General features: G+C 47.5%; 1 protein-coding gene across 4 annotated transcripts in view; it reads left to right on the top strand.

Annotated features, from left to right (window-relative positions):
* Positions 1–3241: 3241 nt before the first annotated feature.
* CNNM2 (cyclin and CBS domain divalent metal cation transport mediator 2) overlaps positions 3242–16611 on the top strand; it is a 186383-nt gene continuing 173013 nt past the window's right edge. For all 4 annotated transcript variants that reach the window (XM_054034136.1, XM_054034135.1, XM_054034137.1 and 1 more), the window contains exon 1: positions 3242–4866. In XM_054034136.1, coding sequence (XP_053890111.1) covers positions 3300–4866 — 1567 coding nt within the window. In that variant the 5' untranslated portion in view covers positions 3242–3299. The remainder of the gene's footprint in view (positions 4867–16611) is intronic.

The raw sequence follows: 16611 nt of genomic DNA, 5'->3' as shown, positions 1-16611 counted from the left end.
ATCTACCTATTTCATGTCTACACTTCATCCTTTGACTGAGCTTAAGTGTGAACTCAACATTTACTGGTTAAATAGAAGGGTTTACTCTCCAGAACTGTCAAACCAACCCTTTTCACCAGCAGCACTTAAAGGAAATACATTTTAATTTCAGTTAAGCTAACCTACAACTTAATGTAAAATGCAAAATATAATTATGTACGTGCCTTGGCTAAGGATCTCATTACAAGCAGCTGAATTTGATGTTTACAGTGTGGTTTGAGATTGCAATTTAAAGCTGGATCGAAATAATTATGAGCAGAAAGTTATTATATGTCTGAATATGGAGTCAATACAATTTGTTGAATGCAGATGCCCTGTTGCCATCTGAACTATTGTATTTAAGGCTGAGCTTCGTTAAATAGTCATTCTGAGGCTGGCTGAACGTTGTGGTTTCTGATCTGTGGCATGATTGTTTCCTTTGTTTAATCTTACTTGACTTTTATCCTTAGTAATGATTAGTGGGATCACGGTTACAACAGAAGCCCCAACCAGGAGTGAACCTCATTGTGCTAAGCTCTGTCCAAACAGATACTATGGGATGGTCTTTGCTCCAAAGGCATCAAAATTGAAATTGACAGGATAGACCAAGGGATGCAACCCAGCAGAGTGGTCAGGAAGCGCCAAATCATCCTTGCTTCAAGTTGTCCTGTTGAGGCTTCTAGCCCACCTTGTGCAGCAGCCCATGGACAATGTGCTGAACAGAGATCTTCATAAAGACTCAGGCCTGGTCCCTGGAGCAGATGGTGCCCAGTCTAAGAGCAATTGCTCTGGGATATAACAATGAGCCCTGCTGGCAATGTTTGAGGATACCCACCTTCCACCTAATGAAGAAACTAACATTTCCACCTAGAGAGTGGCAGCTCAGGAAAAGATGAAGGGGCCCTCAGCACTATTCTGCTGTGATAGGAATTGTAGCAGTGTGCTTCCTGGACTCATTATGATGTTTCTTTTCCTCCTCCTCAAACGTAAGGCTTAGCATAGCCTGACACTGGAGACCTTTTGCTGTTTCTTTTCTTGCCTTTGTGTTTGAGGCCAGTTGAGAGTGGTACCAATGTAATGGATCCTCACAGGATAGACCTATCGGATGTTTTGAATGTGGGGCCAAATATGTCCCTGTGCTGACAGCTTCATGCTGTGGTATTACCGTCTTTGGACCCATTAGATAGCCTCGCCTGGAGAAAGTACCTGTCCTGCTTTGTTCCACTGGAACAAAGTTCTTAGATGCTGAAATATTTCCAGCACATGCTATGTGACCTCAGCCAAGTTCCTTCCCCTCTGTCTCAGTTTCCTTATCAGGGATCTTGAAAAGTGTTCCGGATAAATTAACCATGGTCCTAAATACTTATTGTTGCCACTAGGGGGAACTGCACAGCCATCACAAACATTCAGAGACTCTGCGCTGGAGAACTGCTAAAACAACTCCTGGTCCTGTGTAGAACATATCCCAAAGCAATAATCCTTTACCACAGGATGTGATGCATGGTCTAGATCCAAGTTCTGAATGCAGCACTGCCTATTGCAAAGGGTTTAGTGTAATATACATTGAGCGAATTAATGAAAATAAAGTTACTGGAGCCCAGGGAAGCTTCTGTCCCTCCCCATATTACGCAGGAGCGATGTTGAGGCAAGCTCTAGGGATTTTACTTTGCAATAGCAGTGAGCTGCTGGGATCTAAATAGCTAATTCTGCTGCTTTGGCTGACACAAATTTACAGTAGATGAATGGATAGCTGCCTGCATTAAATAGCTGAGGAGAGAGACCCCCGCAGACCTACGTGGCTTTACTAAACGGATGGTTGCGCAGAGCAAAGTGTTAAAGGCTAACTCTGCACTTGGAGGTGGGGATGTGATTCCCAGGCAGCTCTGGTAGACATATTGGCGCTAGCTCTCTCATCCAGATAACCTGATAGAAATAGTAGCGTGCCTGTGATAGCAAAGGCAGAGCACCGGGACTAGCCATCTGCCATAAATGCAAACCTGCCTCTTTGCTGTGGGTACCTACGCGGGGCAGCTAGCGTGAGCATGCCCGCTAGAAAGGGGAATTACACCCCAGCTCCAAGTGCAGAGGCGGGGAGGTCAGTAAAGCCCGTGTGTATTAACCAGGGGCGGCTCCTGGCACCAGCCCAGCAAGCGCATGCCTGGGGCCACAAGCAGCGGGGGGCGGCCTGCTGGTCACTGTGAGGGCGGCCATCAAGCTGCCTTCTGCTGCATGCCTGTGGGAGGTCCGCTGGTCTTCGGTGGTAATTTGGCGGCAGGGACGCTGAAGGCGTGGCACCGGCGGACCTCCCGCAGGCATGCCGCTGAATCTGTGTGGCCAGCAGACCACCTGCAGCTGCGCCGCCGAAAGCTACCTGACAGCTGTGCTTGGGATGGCAAAAACCATAGAGCTGCCCCTGGTATTAACTCAGTGTGACTAAAGAGTTGGTTAAGGAGATGGATTTATAGATGCATGCACAAAGAGAGGGAGGCACGCACAAGCAGAAGCATCTACTACTTGCATGCACCGGTGGATGCAACACTAAGTTGCGCAGGTGGTTGGATGCATTTTAGGCGCACGTGCACGGAGGTGCTTGTGTTCCATGTTCAGCTGCAAAGGTTCTGCAGGTCTGTGCGTGTTCCATAGTGTGAATGGAGCAGCGTGGGGCACGGACGGATGCACGCTTGCACACGCGAATGCATGAAGCATTGATAGATGCACTGAAGCTCCAGACCCGTCTAAAGAGGCGTTGCCGACGGCGACTGGCGGCGGGTGGTTGCCTGGGCCCCGGTGCTACCAAGTCCACGTCCAGACCACTGCAAGCACGCGCCAGCTCCACCTGGGCACAGACCCGCGGAAGAGCGCGCGCCGTCGTTGGTTGCTCCCCTGGCCGTCTCCGCCCCCTGAGGCAGAGAGTCTCTTCCATTGGCTCGCAGCGTTCCGCTCGCCACGCCCCTCTCCTTTAGCGTACACACACGAGTCACGCGCTCGCCGGTTTTTTAACTCAGCGGGGAGGGGGTGGGGCAGGCTTCGGCAGGGCCCTGCCCCTGCCGCCTCGGCATTGGCTGGGGGACGGCTGGTGGGCCCCGCCCAGGGGTCCCGTGCCTGCCCTGATTGGCCGCGCGCGCGGCCGGCTCCGTCCCTGGGATAGGGGTCGAAGCGGCTCCTCTCAGGGCCCGGCAGTCGGCGCCTGTGAGCTCTCGCGGGCAGCCACCGCCGCCGCCGCCGCGGGATGCAGCCGTCCCGCTATGTTTGGCCCCGGCGGTTCTGATCCCTGACTAAAGATGGCGCTGGGCTCGGCCGCGCTGCCCGCTCGGAACATGACGGGGGGCGGGCGCGGGGCGCGGGTCCTGCTGCTGCTGCTCCTCAGCGGCTGCTTGGGCGAGCAGCCCCCGGCCGCCGCCGCCGGCGTCCCCTCCGCCGCCTCGGCCGGGGGCAGCGGGGCGCCGGGCGACGCGGAGGAGACGGTGATCATCGGGCTGCGGCTGGAGGACACGGACGACGTCTCCTTCATGGAGGGGGGCGCGCTGCGGGTGAGCGAGCGGACGCGGGTCAAGCTGCGGGTCTACGGGCAGAACATCAACAACGAGACCTGGTCCCGCATCGCCTTCACCGAGCACGAGCGGCGGCGGAGCGGGCGGCCGCCGGCCGAGCAGGAGGACGGGCCGCCGGAGGGCAGCTCCCCGCAGCGCTGCGGCATCCGCACCTCGGACATCATCATCCTGCCGCACATCGTGCTCAACCGCCGCACCTCGGGCATCATCGAGATCGAGATCAAGCCCCTGCGCAAGACCGAGAAGAGCAAGTCCTACTACCTGTGCACCTCGGTGTCGGGCCCGGCCGCGCTGGGGGCCGCCGGCCCCCCCGGGGGCGGCCCGGTGGGGGCCGACGGCCCCGCCGGCCCCCCGCCCTGGACCGAGACCACCTGGATCTACCACGATGGCGAGGACACGAAGATGATCGTGGGCGAGGAGAAGAAGTTCCTGCTGCCCTTCTGGCTGCAGGTGATCTTCATCTCGCTGCTCCTCGGCCTCTCGGGCATGTTCAGCGGCCTCAACCTGGGCCTCATGGCCCTGGACCCCATGGAGCTGCGCATCGTGCAGAACTGCGGCACCGACAAGGAGAAGAACTACGCCAAGCGCATCGAGCCGGTGCGCCGCCAGGGCAACTACCTGCTGTGCTCCCTGCTGCTGGGCAACGTGCTGGTCAACACCACCCTCACCATCCTGCTGGATGACATCGCCGGCTCTGGGCTGGTAGCCGTGGTGGTCTCCACCATCGGCATAGTCATCTTCGGCGAGATCGTGCCGCAGGCCATCTGCTCCCGTCATGGCTTGGCCGTGGGTGCCAACACCATCTTCCTCACCAAGTTCTTCATGATGATGACTTTCCCAGCCTCCTACCCTGTCAGCAAGCTGCTGGACTGCGTGTTGGGCCAGGAGATCGGCACGGTCTACAACCGCGAGAAGCTGCTTGAGATGCTGCGGGTCACCGACCCTTACAACGATCTGGTCAAGGAGGAGCTTAACATCATCCAAGGGGCGCTGGAGCTGCGCACCAAGACGGTGGAGGACGTGATGACCCCACTCCGAGACTGCTTCATGATCGCCGCTGAGGCTGTTCTGGACTTCAACACCATGTCTGAGATCATGGAGAGTGGCTACACTCGCATCCCCGTCTTCGAGGGCGAACGCTCCAACATTGTGGACCTGCTCTTCGTCAAGGACCTGGCCTTTGTGGACCCAGATGACTGCACCCCGCTCAAGACCATCACTCGCTTCTACAACCACCCGCTGCACTTTGTCTTCAACGATACCAAGCTTGATGCCATGCTGGAGGAGTTCAAGAAAGGTGGGGCCATCAGGGTCGGGGGACTGGGGCATCTGTGGCTACCCGCCCTAGCAAGCTGGGCTGAGAGTAGAGGGATATGTGGCAGATGGGCATTTGTCCATCCCCCTTTCCCTAAAGGCTGATGTGTGGATCTGCATAGATGTGGGGCTCCTTCTGGTAAACCTGTTTCTGCCTCCCTATTTATTTGTCCATATATAGGAGCTCCGCTGAGGTGGCTCTGCAAACCCCCCCCCCATATTGTTTGTGGTCCACACTCTCCTTCAGTTAGTCTGAGAGTAATGAAATTGGGTTGCTGCTGTAGATCCCTAATATCTTCCGGGCTTTGCACACACGTGCTGAGATAAACAAGGCTTTTAAACTTCATTCATAGATTCAGCTGGGCTATTTTGGTGCCATGCTTGTTTGTGTTAGTTCGCCCAGCTGATCTGATCGACGTTTAGGGTTTGTAGCTCATGAATAGCCTCAGGGCTTTTTGCACGTGTTTTACCATTATATTTTACTTGTTTGTTAATGCCACATGCCAGGGTTAACACCCCCCCCTCCCCCCGGTCCTTTGGCCAGTAACCACAAGCTGAGCCGTGTGTATACACAATCCTTCTAACTGATCTACACATCCTGGTGTGTGTCATAGCATGTGTGTTGGTTGTCTAAATGTTGGATCAAAGCTACTCTGCAGTTTTGTAATGTTTACCCCAGGAATTTCCAGTCTTCCCTTAGTTGTGGGGTGAGTTCTCCTGGCAGAAACATCTGTACTTCTGTTTTGGATTTCTTTTGTCGTAAACAATGGCACAGCAAGTTTCAGCTCTGTTCCTCTGTAAAATAATAGAGCGGCTGCTTACATTGTGTAGGGAAATTTTTTCCAAAGGGCTGGGAAATGAAGTTCCAAATTAATTGCATGTTTGTGGAGACCCTTGCTGGGAAACTCAGAGCAGCGTGGGTCTCCTAAAGTCTGTCATATCCTGGGAGCTGTGATCAAAGTACTACTGAAAGGTTCAGTCACTGGGAGATAACCTCACTGAAGGAGGAGCTCCTTGGAGCACTATGCCCAGGTAAATACGGGAATATTAGAGTTAACCTTTTCTCCTGGTAACTCCTGCACTTTAGATGAACTCTGTAAATGGCACCTAGGATTTTTCTAGGCAATAAGCTCTGCCATTTAAATTTCCGTTCAGCATCTGATCTGTGTGCTAAGCTTTAAATGAGCCCTATGTTTTGACTTCTAATTTAACCCAGTTACTGGGGTCTAAAGGCGGACTACATAAGCTGCAAATTTTGGATTTCCTTTTGATTAAAAGCAAATGGGCTCTTAGTTTGTAAACATTAGTAAGTGTCTCGTTTGTTCATCTTGCCTAATTGAGCTAGTAATTTGAAGCTTTACAGTCCATTTCCTACCAGCGGTTTTGGAACTGCTCAAGGGGGAAGGGAGACTGAGACTCACTTGTCTCCTGACTCTCTTATTTGTAGATTCTCTAGTGTAAAAGAGCTTTGGGAAATTGAATTGGGTGCTGTCTAGCTTCAAGACTTAACTCTTGGTGTGTTAATATTGATTTCACGTTTTTTAGCAATAGTATTCTTTTCTATAAAGCCATTCAGTCTTCTTTAGTTGCTTGACTTAAGGTCAGGGTCACATGGTCTTAAATTTGGTTGAGTAGTGGTGTGCCTATCAAGGAGTTAAAATGACTTTGAAACCGCGGTTTCCCTTACTGAAGGAGTTAAATTCCACTAGATTGCTGCTAGCAGGGGTATTCTTATTTGGTTGTTGGGAGAAGCAGATTTGAGAATTTCAGCCCTTCCAGTGTGGGTGACCAGATATTCCCTGTTGTGATTCATGAGGATTATGATAAAATAGCTATCTTTTGCTTCCTCTATGTATGTACCCTGAAGATCTTTCCATGGTAGTCACTGAGGACTTGTATGCATGGGGAAATTAACCAGCACAGGTTGTGACCCGGTGTGCCTAGAGCAGCCCTCACTGGAAATGCCAAGGGCAGGGCAGGCTGCACAAGGGAGAGCAGATCCTCCCAAGACTGGTGGGTAACACTGAAGTTAAACTCCCCCAACCAGTCACAAACTGGGCTTTTGATCCCCCACATTGGTTATCAAGAAGCAAAAATGAAATCACACAGCCCCCTGTATTTCATTCCAGTTCTCTGGCTCACAATCCGCACATAGGTCCAGTACAATGAGAAGTTATTTAAAAAACTCTGCTCACGTATACAAAATGTTCTTCTGACCCCGAAGGACAGTATAGGTTTGGATCTTACCCAAAATACCACGCTGCCAGCTAATCCTTTAGTGTCTAAATCTATAGGTTTATTATAAAGAAAAAAAGAACAAGAAGAATGTTTTACCATTTAACAACTATCACATAGACCTCTACCTCGATAGAACGCTGTCCCTGGGAGCCAAAAAATCTTACCGCCTTATATCGAACTTGCTTTATTCCGCTGGAGTGCGCAGCCGCCCTCCCTCCCCCCGAGCACTGTTTTACCACGTTATATCAGAATTCGTGCTATATCGGGTCGTGTTATAGCAAGGTAGAGGTGTACCTAAAAAGACTTCAAAGTCCATATATCAGGTTCTTAACAGTATTGGTGAGTTTGCTGGCTTGAAAGTCCCTCTGGAATACATCCACAGCTTGAATGGGTCATTCAGTCCTTTGTTCAGAGATTCAGTTTGTAGCAAAGTTCCTCCAGAGGTAAGAAGCAGGACTGAAGACAAACTTGAGATGATGCAGCTGCCCTTTATAGTCCTTTTGTCATGTGTCTGGTACTTCCTTTGTTTCAAGCACAAACTCATAGCACATGGCATTGAAAGTCCTTAGAGTTCTGTCTATAGGCAAGCCCCTGCATGCCTTGCTGAGTCATAAGGTGTAGTCCTTGGCTCCTTTCAATGGGTTCATTGTACAGCTGATGTCCCTTGATGGGCCATCAAGCAGGCCTAGTGCTGATGCCAATCTGTCTGGGGATGTCACCCAGAAACACCGCGCAAGTTTGGAAATATAGATATACCGTACATATCTGTAACTCATAATACAAAGGTGATACAAACATATAAACAAGATGATCATACTTTGCAAATACCTTACAGGGCATATCTGGTCAGATTCCTTGCTATTTTGCAATAATGATATCCATGATAAACATAAAGTGTCCCGCAGATTCCATACAGCATCACACAGGTATTCCAAAATAACTCCCCCATGCAAACACGCTACTCTGAGAAGGACAAAGGGTATAGAAGAGCTTCCATATGAGAAGAGATTAAAAAAGATGAACTTTTAAGCTTGGAAAAGAGATGAGTGGGGGGATATGATAGAGGTCTATAAAATCATGAATGGTATAGAGAAAGTGAATAAGGAAGTGTTGTTATTTACTCCTTCACATAACACAAGAACCAGGGGTCACCCAATGAAATTAATAGGCAGCAGGTTTAAAACAAACAGAAGGAAGTACTCCACACAACACACAGCCTGTGGAACTTGTTGCCAAGTGGTGGTGGTCTATAATGGGGTTCAAAAAAGAATGAGATAAGTTCCTGGAGGATAGATACATCAATGGCTATTAGCCAAGATGATCAGGGATGCAACCCCATGGTCTGAGTATCACTAGCCTCTGATTGCCAGAAGCTGGGAGTGGATGACAGGTGATGGATTACTCCACGATTGCCTGTTCTGTTCATTCGCTCTGAAGCATCTGGCATTGGTCACTGTTGGAAGACAAATACTGGGCTAGACGGCTCTTTGGTCTGATCCAGTCTGGCTGTTCTTATGTTCTGAAATAAGTGACTTTTCTGGAATATGGGGGAGTTACTTTGGCATAGCTAAACTATTACAGAGTAGGTATGCCTGTCAATTTCGTTGTGTAAACAAGCCATGGTGTTAGTGCTTTTTCCATTTAAAACTGACCCTCCCTCCCCCCCCCTTGGAAATGTTTTCTTAAAATACCAACTCTGTCCTAACCCAGGTTCCTGTTCAAGCATAGATATGCTGGAGATGAAGTGCTTCTTTTGTGTCTTTTGAAACTAGCGCAAACATCTGATAGATTTGGGAAATTTTTTGCAAAAGTCAGAACCTTTTGAGGAACACTTCACTAGGGGAAACTTGCACATTTTCATGGGAATTTAGTTAGTTTTCAGGAGAACATTTTACTATCCTGCATTTCATTCATTTCCAGCACCGTAGAAAGCTTATGATATCTTAACCATCCCCTTTCTTCTCCTCCCTGTACGCTGTCCACAATTTCTTGTCATGGGCATGTAAATGTTACAGTGCTGTCATAGAGTGAGTACTTAAATTGGTAAAGAAATGACCTGTTTTCTCTGAAAACACATTAGTCTGTCAGTCAGGGATTGAAGCTCATTTTGTTTAGATGGAAACTTTTAGATTGGACACCCCCCGGCCCCGTTTCTAAGCTGAACAACATAGACTGGAAACTTACAAGGAAAAGCTGGAAAAAGTCACCTGCACTGGGGCCTTGTGCGGTATATGCCCCCGATTATTTTGGAAGAGGAATTGATGGCTTTATACTTGATCTGACCTCTGGGCTGTGCTCCTGTATGGTGTGGTGCTGAGCAAATTATAAATCTATAATATTTTGAGTGTAATTAAAAATATGAAACAAATGGAGCTGCACCACCACCCACTCTCATTTAACGTCTTAAAGTATGAATAAACGTTACTTACAAAGTAGTAAGCAGAAGGATGGTTTCAAAAAAAGCTTGTGAAAATGGAACAGTTTGCTCTTGTCCACAAGACCTTGAATAACTGCTGTCAGATCCTTCTGTATGTGACGTGCACACACTGTTTTAGCTCATCATTCTCTCTCTCTCTGTCTCTCCCTGTTTGTTTAGAAAGAATACAATACAAATTGAGGCCTCTCCCGTAGACATAGGGGACCTAACTACTTTTGTCAGTGCACAGGAAGAAGGGCATGCGCATGTATGTAACACTTGCTACTGTTCCTGAGCGATGCTCTCCACTAATGGGAGGGTGGGTCCCATAGACGGGAATAACTCTAATCTGTATTAGTATCGGCTCTGTTCCTGGAAGGAGGAACAAGGGAATGTAGCATACAAGGAGTTGAATCAATGGCCTAGAATCCACGGTGGGGAGTGAATTAGGGAAAGAAAAAATCTTATGTCTTGGAAAGAACCTAGTGGACATCTCTCCACTTGCATCCCTTTCCCAGTTGACAAGTGTTTCTAGCGACGCTGTTTCCCGAGGCCCTAGCTGAATGCTATCTAGCTTTTGTGCTTGCTGGTTCTTTTTGCTGGCTGATCTTTGCATGTGTGATCCTAAATCCAACGCGTTCTATTTCTAGCTCCCTGCATGCCAAAGCTGCAAGAATTGTGTTGTAATACTAATAGTGTAAAACTGGCACACTTAACATGAACCATTGTACAGCAGCTTTCATGGTGTCCTTTACGGCTTTGGTATGCAGCAGTTTCTCAATCAGTTTCTTTATATCTGCTACAGTAGGAGATCTGGGGACTTTGAATCTTGTGTTTTGATCTTGTTTTATCTGTTTGCTACTACATCATTCTAAATATCAGAGTGGGGAATGAATAACCTGTTCCATAAATGTGGTGGTAATGCAAGGTAACTGTGTGTTGCAGTTCTGAAGCAATGCAGCTCTTATGTTTGTTTTCATATTTACAAAGCAGTTATAGAAAGTGTTTTGATTCCTCATTAAAATCAATGCTAATTAATCTGGACCCTGAGAATTTCCCCTCCCTGGAACTCATGTCAGATTTAACCGTGAGCTAGGAGTTGTTTGGTTTCACATACTAGACATCTTGTCTCTCAGTAGTGCATACGTTTGATACCCATGTTCCTAGTCTAGGCTCTACTCGGTACTCGGGACCTATAAAATATATAGGGGTGTGTTCTTAATGTAAGTGCATCAGGACTCTTCTTTAGCTGTCTTCTCTATTGGAAGGGTAGAGTAGTGGATGATTAGAGCCATAAGGATACAAAACTAGGTATTTTCCTTGTCTTCAGTTCATGTGACAGTAGATCAAGTCAGAAATTCACTCTGTTTACGCTCAAGCTAGGTACCTCTTTGATGTAGCTATAGCTCAAAACTGTTCATAGATTCTAGAACTGGAAGGGACCTCGAGAGGTCATAGAGTCCAGTCCCCGCATGGCAGGACCAAATACTGTCTAGACCATCCCTCATAGACATTTATCTAACCTACTCTTAAATATTTCCAGAGATGGAGATTCCACAACCTCCCTAGGCAATTTATTCCAGTGTTTAACCACCGTGACAGTTAGGAACTTTTTTCCTAATGTCCAACCTAGACCCCCCTTGCTGCATTTTAAGCCCATTGCTTCTTGTTCTATCCTTAGAGGCTAAGGTGAACAAGTTTTCTCCCTCCTCCTTATGACACCCTTTTAGATACCTGAAAACTGCTATCATGTCCCCTCTCAGTCTTCTCTTTTTTTTTCCAAACTAAACAAACCCAATTCCTTCAGCCTTCCTTCATAGGTCATGTTCTCAAGACCTTTAATCATTCTTGTTGCTCTTCTCTGGACCCTTTCCAATTTTTCCACATCTTTCTTGAAATGCGGTGCCCAGAACTGGACACAGTACTCCAGCTGCGGCCTAACCAGAGCAGAGTAGAGCGGAAGAATGACTTCTCGTGTCTTGCTCACAACACACCTGTTAATACATCCCAGAATCATGTTTGCTTTTTTTGCAACAGCATCACACTGTTGACTCATATTTAGCTTGTGGTCCACTATAACCCCTAGATCCCTTTCTGCCGTACTCCTTCCTAGACAGTCTCTTCCCATTCTGTATGTGTGAAATTGATTTTTCCTTCCTAGGTGGAGCACTTTGCATTTGTCTTTGTTAAACTTCATCCTGTTTAACTCAGACCATTTCTCCAATTTGTCCAGATCATTTTGAATTATGACCCTGTCCTCCAAAGCAGTTGCAATCCCTCCCAGTTTGGTATCATCCACAAACTTAATAAGCATACTTTCTATGCCAATATCTAAGTAAAATAACTTTGTGCAGTTATTTTTCTTAATTTTTTAAGTGACAGAGAAATGTGATTCAGAACATGAGCTCCAATCAAGCCAAACTGTAATTTATAATTTCTCACATGGGCAGGCTTTGACTAATGGGTGTGAAATGCCCATTTTCTACCAGGTAACCCACTAGGATCTGTTTCTTCTGTGCAGTTAGTTTCTTGATTAATGTTGTGGTCATAGGCCCAAATAAGAGAAGAATCTGAATAAATCTCCCGTGGCGATTATAAGAAGCTTGTAAAACTGTTTCTTGGAAAACAATGTACATTAAAGTTGCCTGTTGCCGTGTTGTTAAAAGGGTTCCATGGGCCTTATAGAGGAATAACCTGCATAAAGAAGTGGAAATATGGAGGTTCAGTTTGGAGTTTGTGAAATGTTTTATTTGGGGGGAGTGGGATGGGAATTTGCCTCCATGAAATAGGAGGCTTTTAGCACTCAGACTGCAGATTTCTCTCCTCTTGCCTCTAGCCCCAGACTGAGATCTGTATGAGGGGCAAATGCCACATGGCACCAAACTGCCTCTTGCCATACAAAATGATGGGGTCTAAATTAGCTGTTACCACTCAAGAAAGAGACCTTGGAGTCATTGTGGATAGTGCTCTGAAAAGCTTCACTCAATAAGCAGCAGCGTTCAAAAAAGCTAACAGAATTTTAGGAACCATTAGGAAAGGGATAGTAAGACAGAAAATATCATAATGCCACTATATAAATCCATGTTATGCCCACACGTTGCATACTGAGTGCAGTACTGATCACCCCATCTCAAAAAAGATGTATATTAGAATTGGAAAAGGTACAGAGAAGGGCACCAAAAATGATTAAGGGTGTGAAACAGCTTTCATATGAGGAGAGATTAAAAAGACTGGGACTTTTCATCTTGGAAAAGAGACAACTAAGGGGGGGGTTACGGTAGAGGTCTATAAAATCATGAATGGTGTGGAGAATGTGTTATTTAGTCCTTTATATAACACAAGAACCAGGGGTCACCCAATGAAATGAATAGGCAGCAGGTTTAAACAAACAAAAAGGAAGTAGGTTTCAGTGTGGTAGCCGTGTTAGTCTGTATCCGCAAAAAGAACGAGGAGTCCTTGTGGCACCTTAGAGACTAACACATTTATTTGAGCATAAGCTTTCATGGGCTAGGAAGTACTTCTTCATGCAATGCCCAGTCATGCAGTGGAACTCATTGCCAGGGGATGTTGTGAAGGCCAAAAGTATAACTAGCGTCAAAAAAGAATTAATTTCATGGAGGATAGGTTCATCAAAAGTGATTAGCCAAGATGGTCAGGGATGCAACCCCATGTTGTGGGTGTCCCTTGCTTCTGACTGTCAGAAGCTGGGAGTGGATGACAGGGGATGGATCACTTGATTGCCTGTTTTGTTCATCCCTTCTGAAGCATTTGGCAATGGCCGCTGTTGGAAGACAGGATAGTGGGCTAGATGGGCTATTGGTCTGACCCACAGTATGGCTCTTATGTCTCTCTGACAGCATAGCTCTTACAGTTACTGTGCTGCCAGAGGCCTCAACTGCTGCTGGACTTGCAGGACTCCTTGGGGCCATGTGCTCATTCCCACACTGTATAGAGGGAAGATACGGGTTGCTGCAGGCAGAACTTGCTCTGGCATGGTCAAGTGGGGAGTAGAAGAACACGTTGGGGAGCACTCACCAGTTCTCCTGTCTTCCAAACAGGTGTGTATCCCCCCACCTTGTTGCGAGGCTTCTGCAGGCCCTAGGGAAAGAGGGGAGCATGCTGTTTTGAGTCAGCCCTCCCTTTCATGCCTCCCCATGTCAGAATCACAGGTGCAGTTTCTGCTCAGAAGTGATATGGGGCATCAGGTCCAGGTTAGGCGACTACTAGGGAGAGGTTTAAGCAAATTGGCAGCTTTTTAAAACTTTCCTTGAACAGTTGAGATTTGAATCAGTGACATTCACAGGATTCTCTGAATTTACAAAGGATCAGTAACTTGTTGGATCTGCACTCAGAGGGAACAAGCAGTCACCTGTTTGTTCCTGCACTTGTTTATGAAGTCTGCAAACCTTTACATTCCTCCAATGAAGCAGGTGGTAGTGAGTCTGCACTTAGCTGAGGAATTAACCAGGTTTCTATCTGGCTCCTTCTTCCCTAGCCATCGGTGCTAAGCACAGGTGTAAAAACAAGTCAGCTCTCCTGGCTGAAAGAACTAATTGATTAGATAATAAATAACAGGTTTTCTCCCCTCACCCAACGCTCTAAGGAGTCAGTCAGTCACTCCTTTCAAACTCTGCATGTCTTTCTGTCTTCCGTCTTGAGTCTCTACTGTCTAATGAATAGCTGTTCACTTCCTCACTAAGGCTACGTCTTCACTACCCGCCGATTCAGGCGGGTAGAAAATTGATCTCTCGGGGATCAAGTTATCGTGTCCCGTCGGGACGTGACAATCGATCCCCGAATCGACGCTTGTACTCCATCAGTGCAGGTAGGAGTAAGCGCCGTCGACGGGGGAGCTGCGGAGGTTGATTTGCCGCCGTCCTCACAGCGGGGTAAGTTGGCTCGGATACGTCGAATTCAGCTCCGCTATTCGTGAAGCTGAATTTGCCTATCTTAAATCGACCTCCCCCCCCCCCCCCCCCCCCCCCCCCCCCCCCGTAGTGAAGACATAGCCTAAGGAGTGTTGATTTGTTAGCAGCAAATCTTTGTGAGATGAACATCTTTATAAGAGCCTGTTTGTGAAACAAATCAGGGAAACATGACTAACGCCTCGGGTGGAAATGCAAAGTAGGAATTCTGAATTTTATTGACGGGCTAATGTCCCTTCCTTGTTGATGGACGATCATGCCACATACCATTTTTGTCAGTCACTTTCTTTGTCTTGGAACTGACCTTTGTCATGGAGATCAGGAGCATCCAAATAACTGATGTCGGTGGCGAGTCCTTGCAGCACGACCATGGTTAGGTTATTGGTGGCCACACTTAAAAGGCAAGAGAGAGGCGTTGTTTCCAAAGAGATTTGCTTTGCCTTGAAATGATGAGGGTCACGAACTGGGGCATAGCAATAGTTGGTCTCCTTATTCAGTTGCAAAGATATAACTCACAACTGCAAGATGACTCCACTGGGTAGTTTGACAGTCTATTTTTTTTTTCTATTGATGCTTCTGCATAGAACATCTGTTAATATTAACGGAGGTAACTTACTTCAGTCCCTTATGTACTGGTGGAAGAACAGCCACAGTGCTGACACAAAGGGGTGGAACATACAATTGAGAATGGAGGGAGAGGGAGACTTGCGGAGTAGACTACTCCACTGTCCCTCTCCAGCCTGACTTAGTTGACTGCCTGTAAGCCACACTGCAACCTGAGGCTGTGAGAAGTGTTCTTTCCCATGGATATATCTCATATGTATTGTTGATATTTGAAGCTTTGTTGCCCAGAGTCTCTGAATAACCATGTTGATGGATGGGATAGAAGTCTCTCAGGCAATTGATGATCTGGGTCATGTAAGTATTAAATAGGACACTTTACATCTTGTCCTTTTATTTCTATGACTTGAATGAAATCTCCACTCATTTTTTGTTTAATCTTTTTTTTTTCTAGTAAAGATAAAATACGCGTTCATTGCCTATTGAGGTCTCAGGCCTTCGTGCAATAGAATAGAAGATGTAATAAAGATGTGACACACAGGAGTGCTATGAAGAGGCTGATCTTAATTTCCAGGCTCCAGCAGACTGATCTGGATTACAAAAAAGTTACACCCTTGTAACATGGCAGGGGGTAGTCTCCATGGACTCGAGTGGCTACAACTGAAGCACAGTCAAATTTAATGTGGTTACGTCAGGGTCTGAGGGTACATCTACACTACAGGGGGAAGTCGATTTAAGATACGCAAATTCAGCTACGTGAATAGCGTAGCTGAATTCGACGTATCGCAGCCGACTTACCCTGTTGTGAGGACGGCGGCAAAATCGACTTCTGCGGCTTTCTGTCGGCGGCGCTTACTACCACCTCCGCTGGTGGAGTAAGAGCGTCGATTCGGGGATCGATTGTCGCGTTCCGACAGGATGCGATTAATCGATCCCCGAGAGGTCGATTTCTACCCGCCGATTCAGGCGGGTAGTATAGACCTAGCCTAAGAGTATTCTGTAGTCCAAACCCGTAGTCGCTTAATTTGAATCCATTGCACTGTCCTCTTGGAATGTTATATGGCAGTCACTGAAAATTTGCAGCTCTCACATGCTAAGGAGAGGCTTGCTTGAGCTTCGCAGCTGAATTGCCTAAATATTCTGTCCTCGGTGGGCTGGGCAGAACTTTCCTGCAGTTGCAGGTCTGAGCTGCAGTGACCAGAGCTGAGGCTAGGCACTTGAACTGATCAGGGAACCTGTCTCTCATGTGCTTTTAGTGATCCCTCTGCTGGACTCAGGCAGTGTGGAGGAGTAAGCTACCTAATTTGAACGGGTAGAGGACAAGAGTTGGACCTGGTTAGTAGGCTGGGACAAGGAGCCTGTGAGGCGGGGACTGGAGGCTGGTAGAGCAGGAGGGAAAATGGACTAAGAGTTGGGTGAGTGTGGAGGCTGGGATTGGGACTGGATGGGCAAGGAGACTGGGACTGGGAGCCAGGGTGGGGAGTCTAGGATGGATGGGCAAGAAGGTGGGATGGGGGAAAGAAGACAGCTCTGACAAGGAGTCAAGGCGTCTGGGGAGAACTGGCACTCTTGGGCAAAGCGTCTAGGA

The sequence above is a fragment of the Malaclemys terrapin genome, chromosome 7 (assembly GCF_027887155.1).
Source record: "Malaclemys terrapin pileata isolate rMalTer1 chromosome 7, rMalTer1.hap1, whole genome shotgun sequence".
NCBI classification, from domain to species: Eukaryota; Metazoa; Chordata; order Testudines; family Emydidae; genus Malaclemys; species Malaclemys terrapin.
This window is presented reverse-complemented; position numbering and strand designations above follow the sequence as displayed.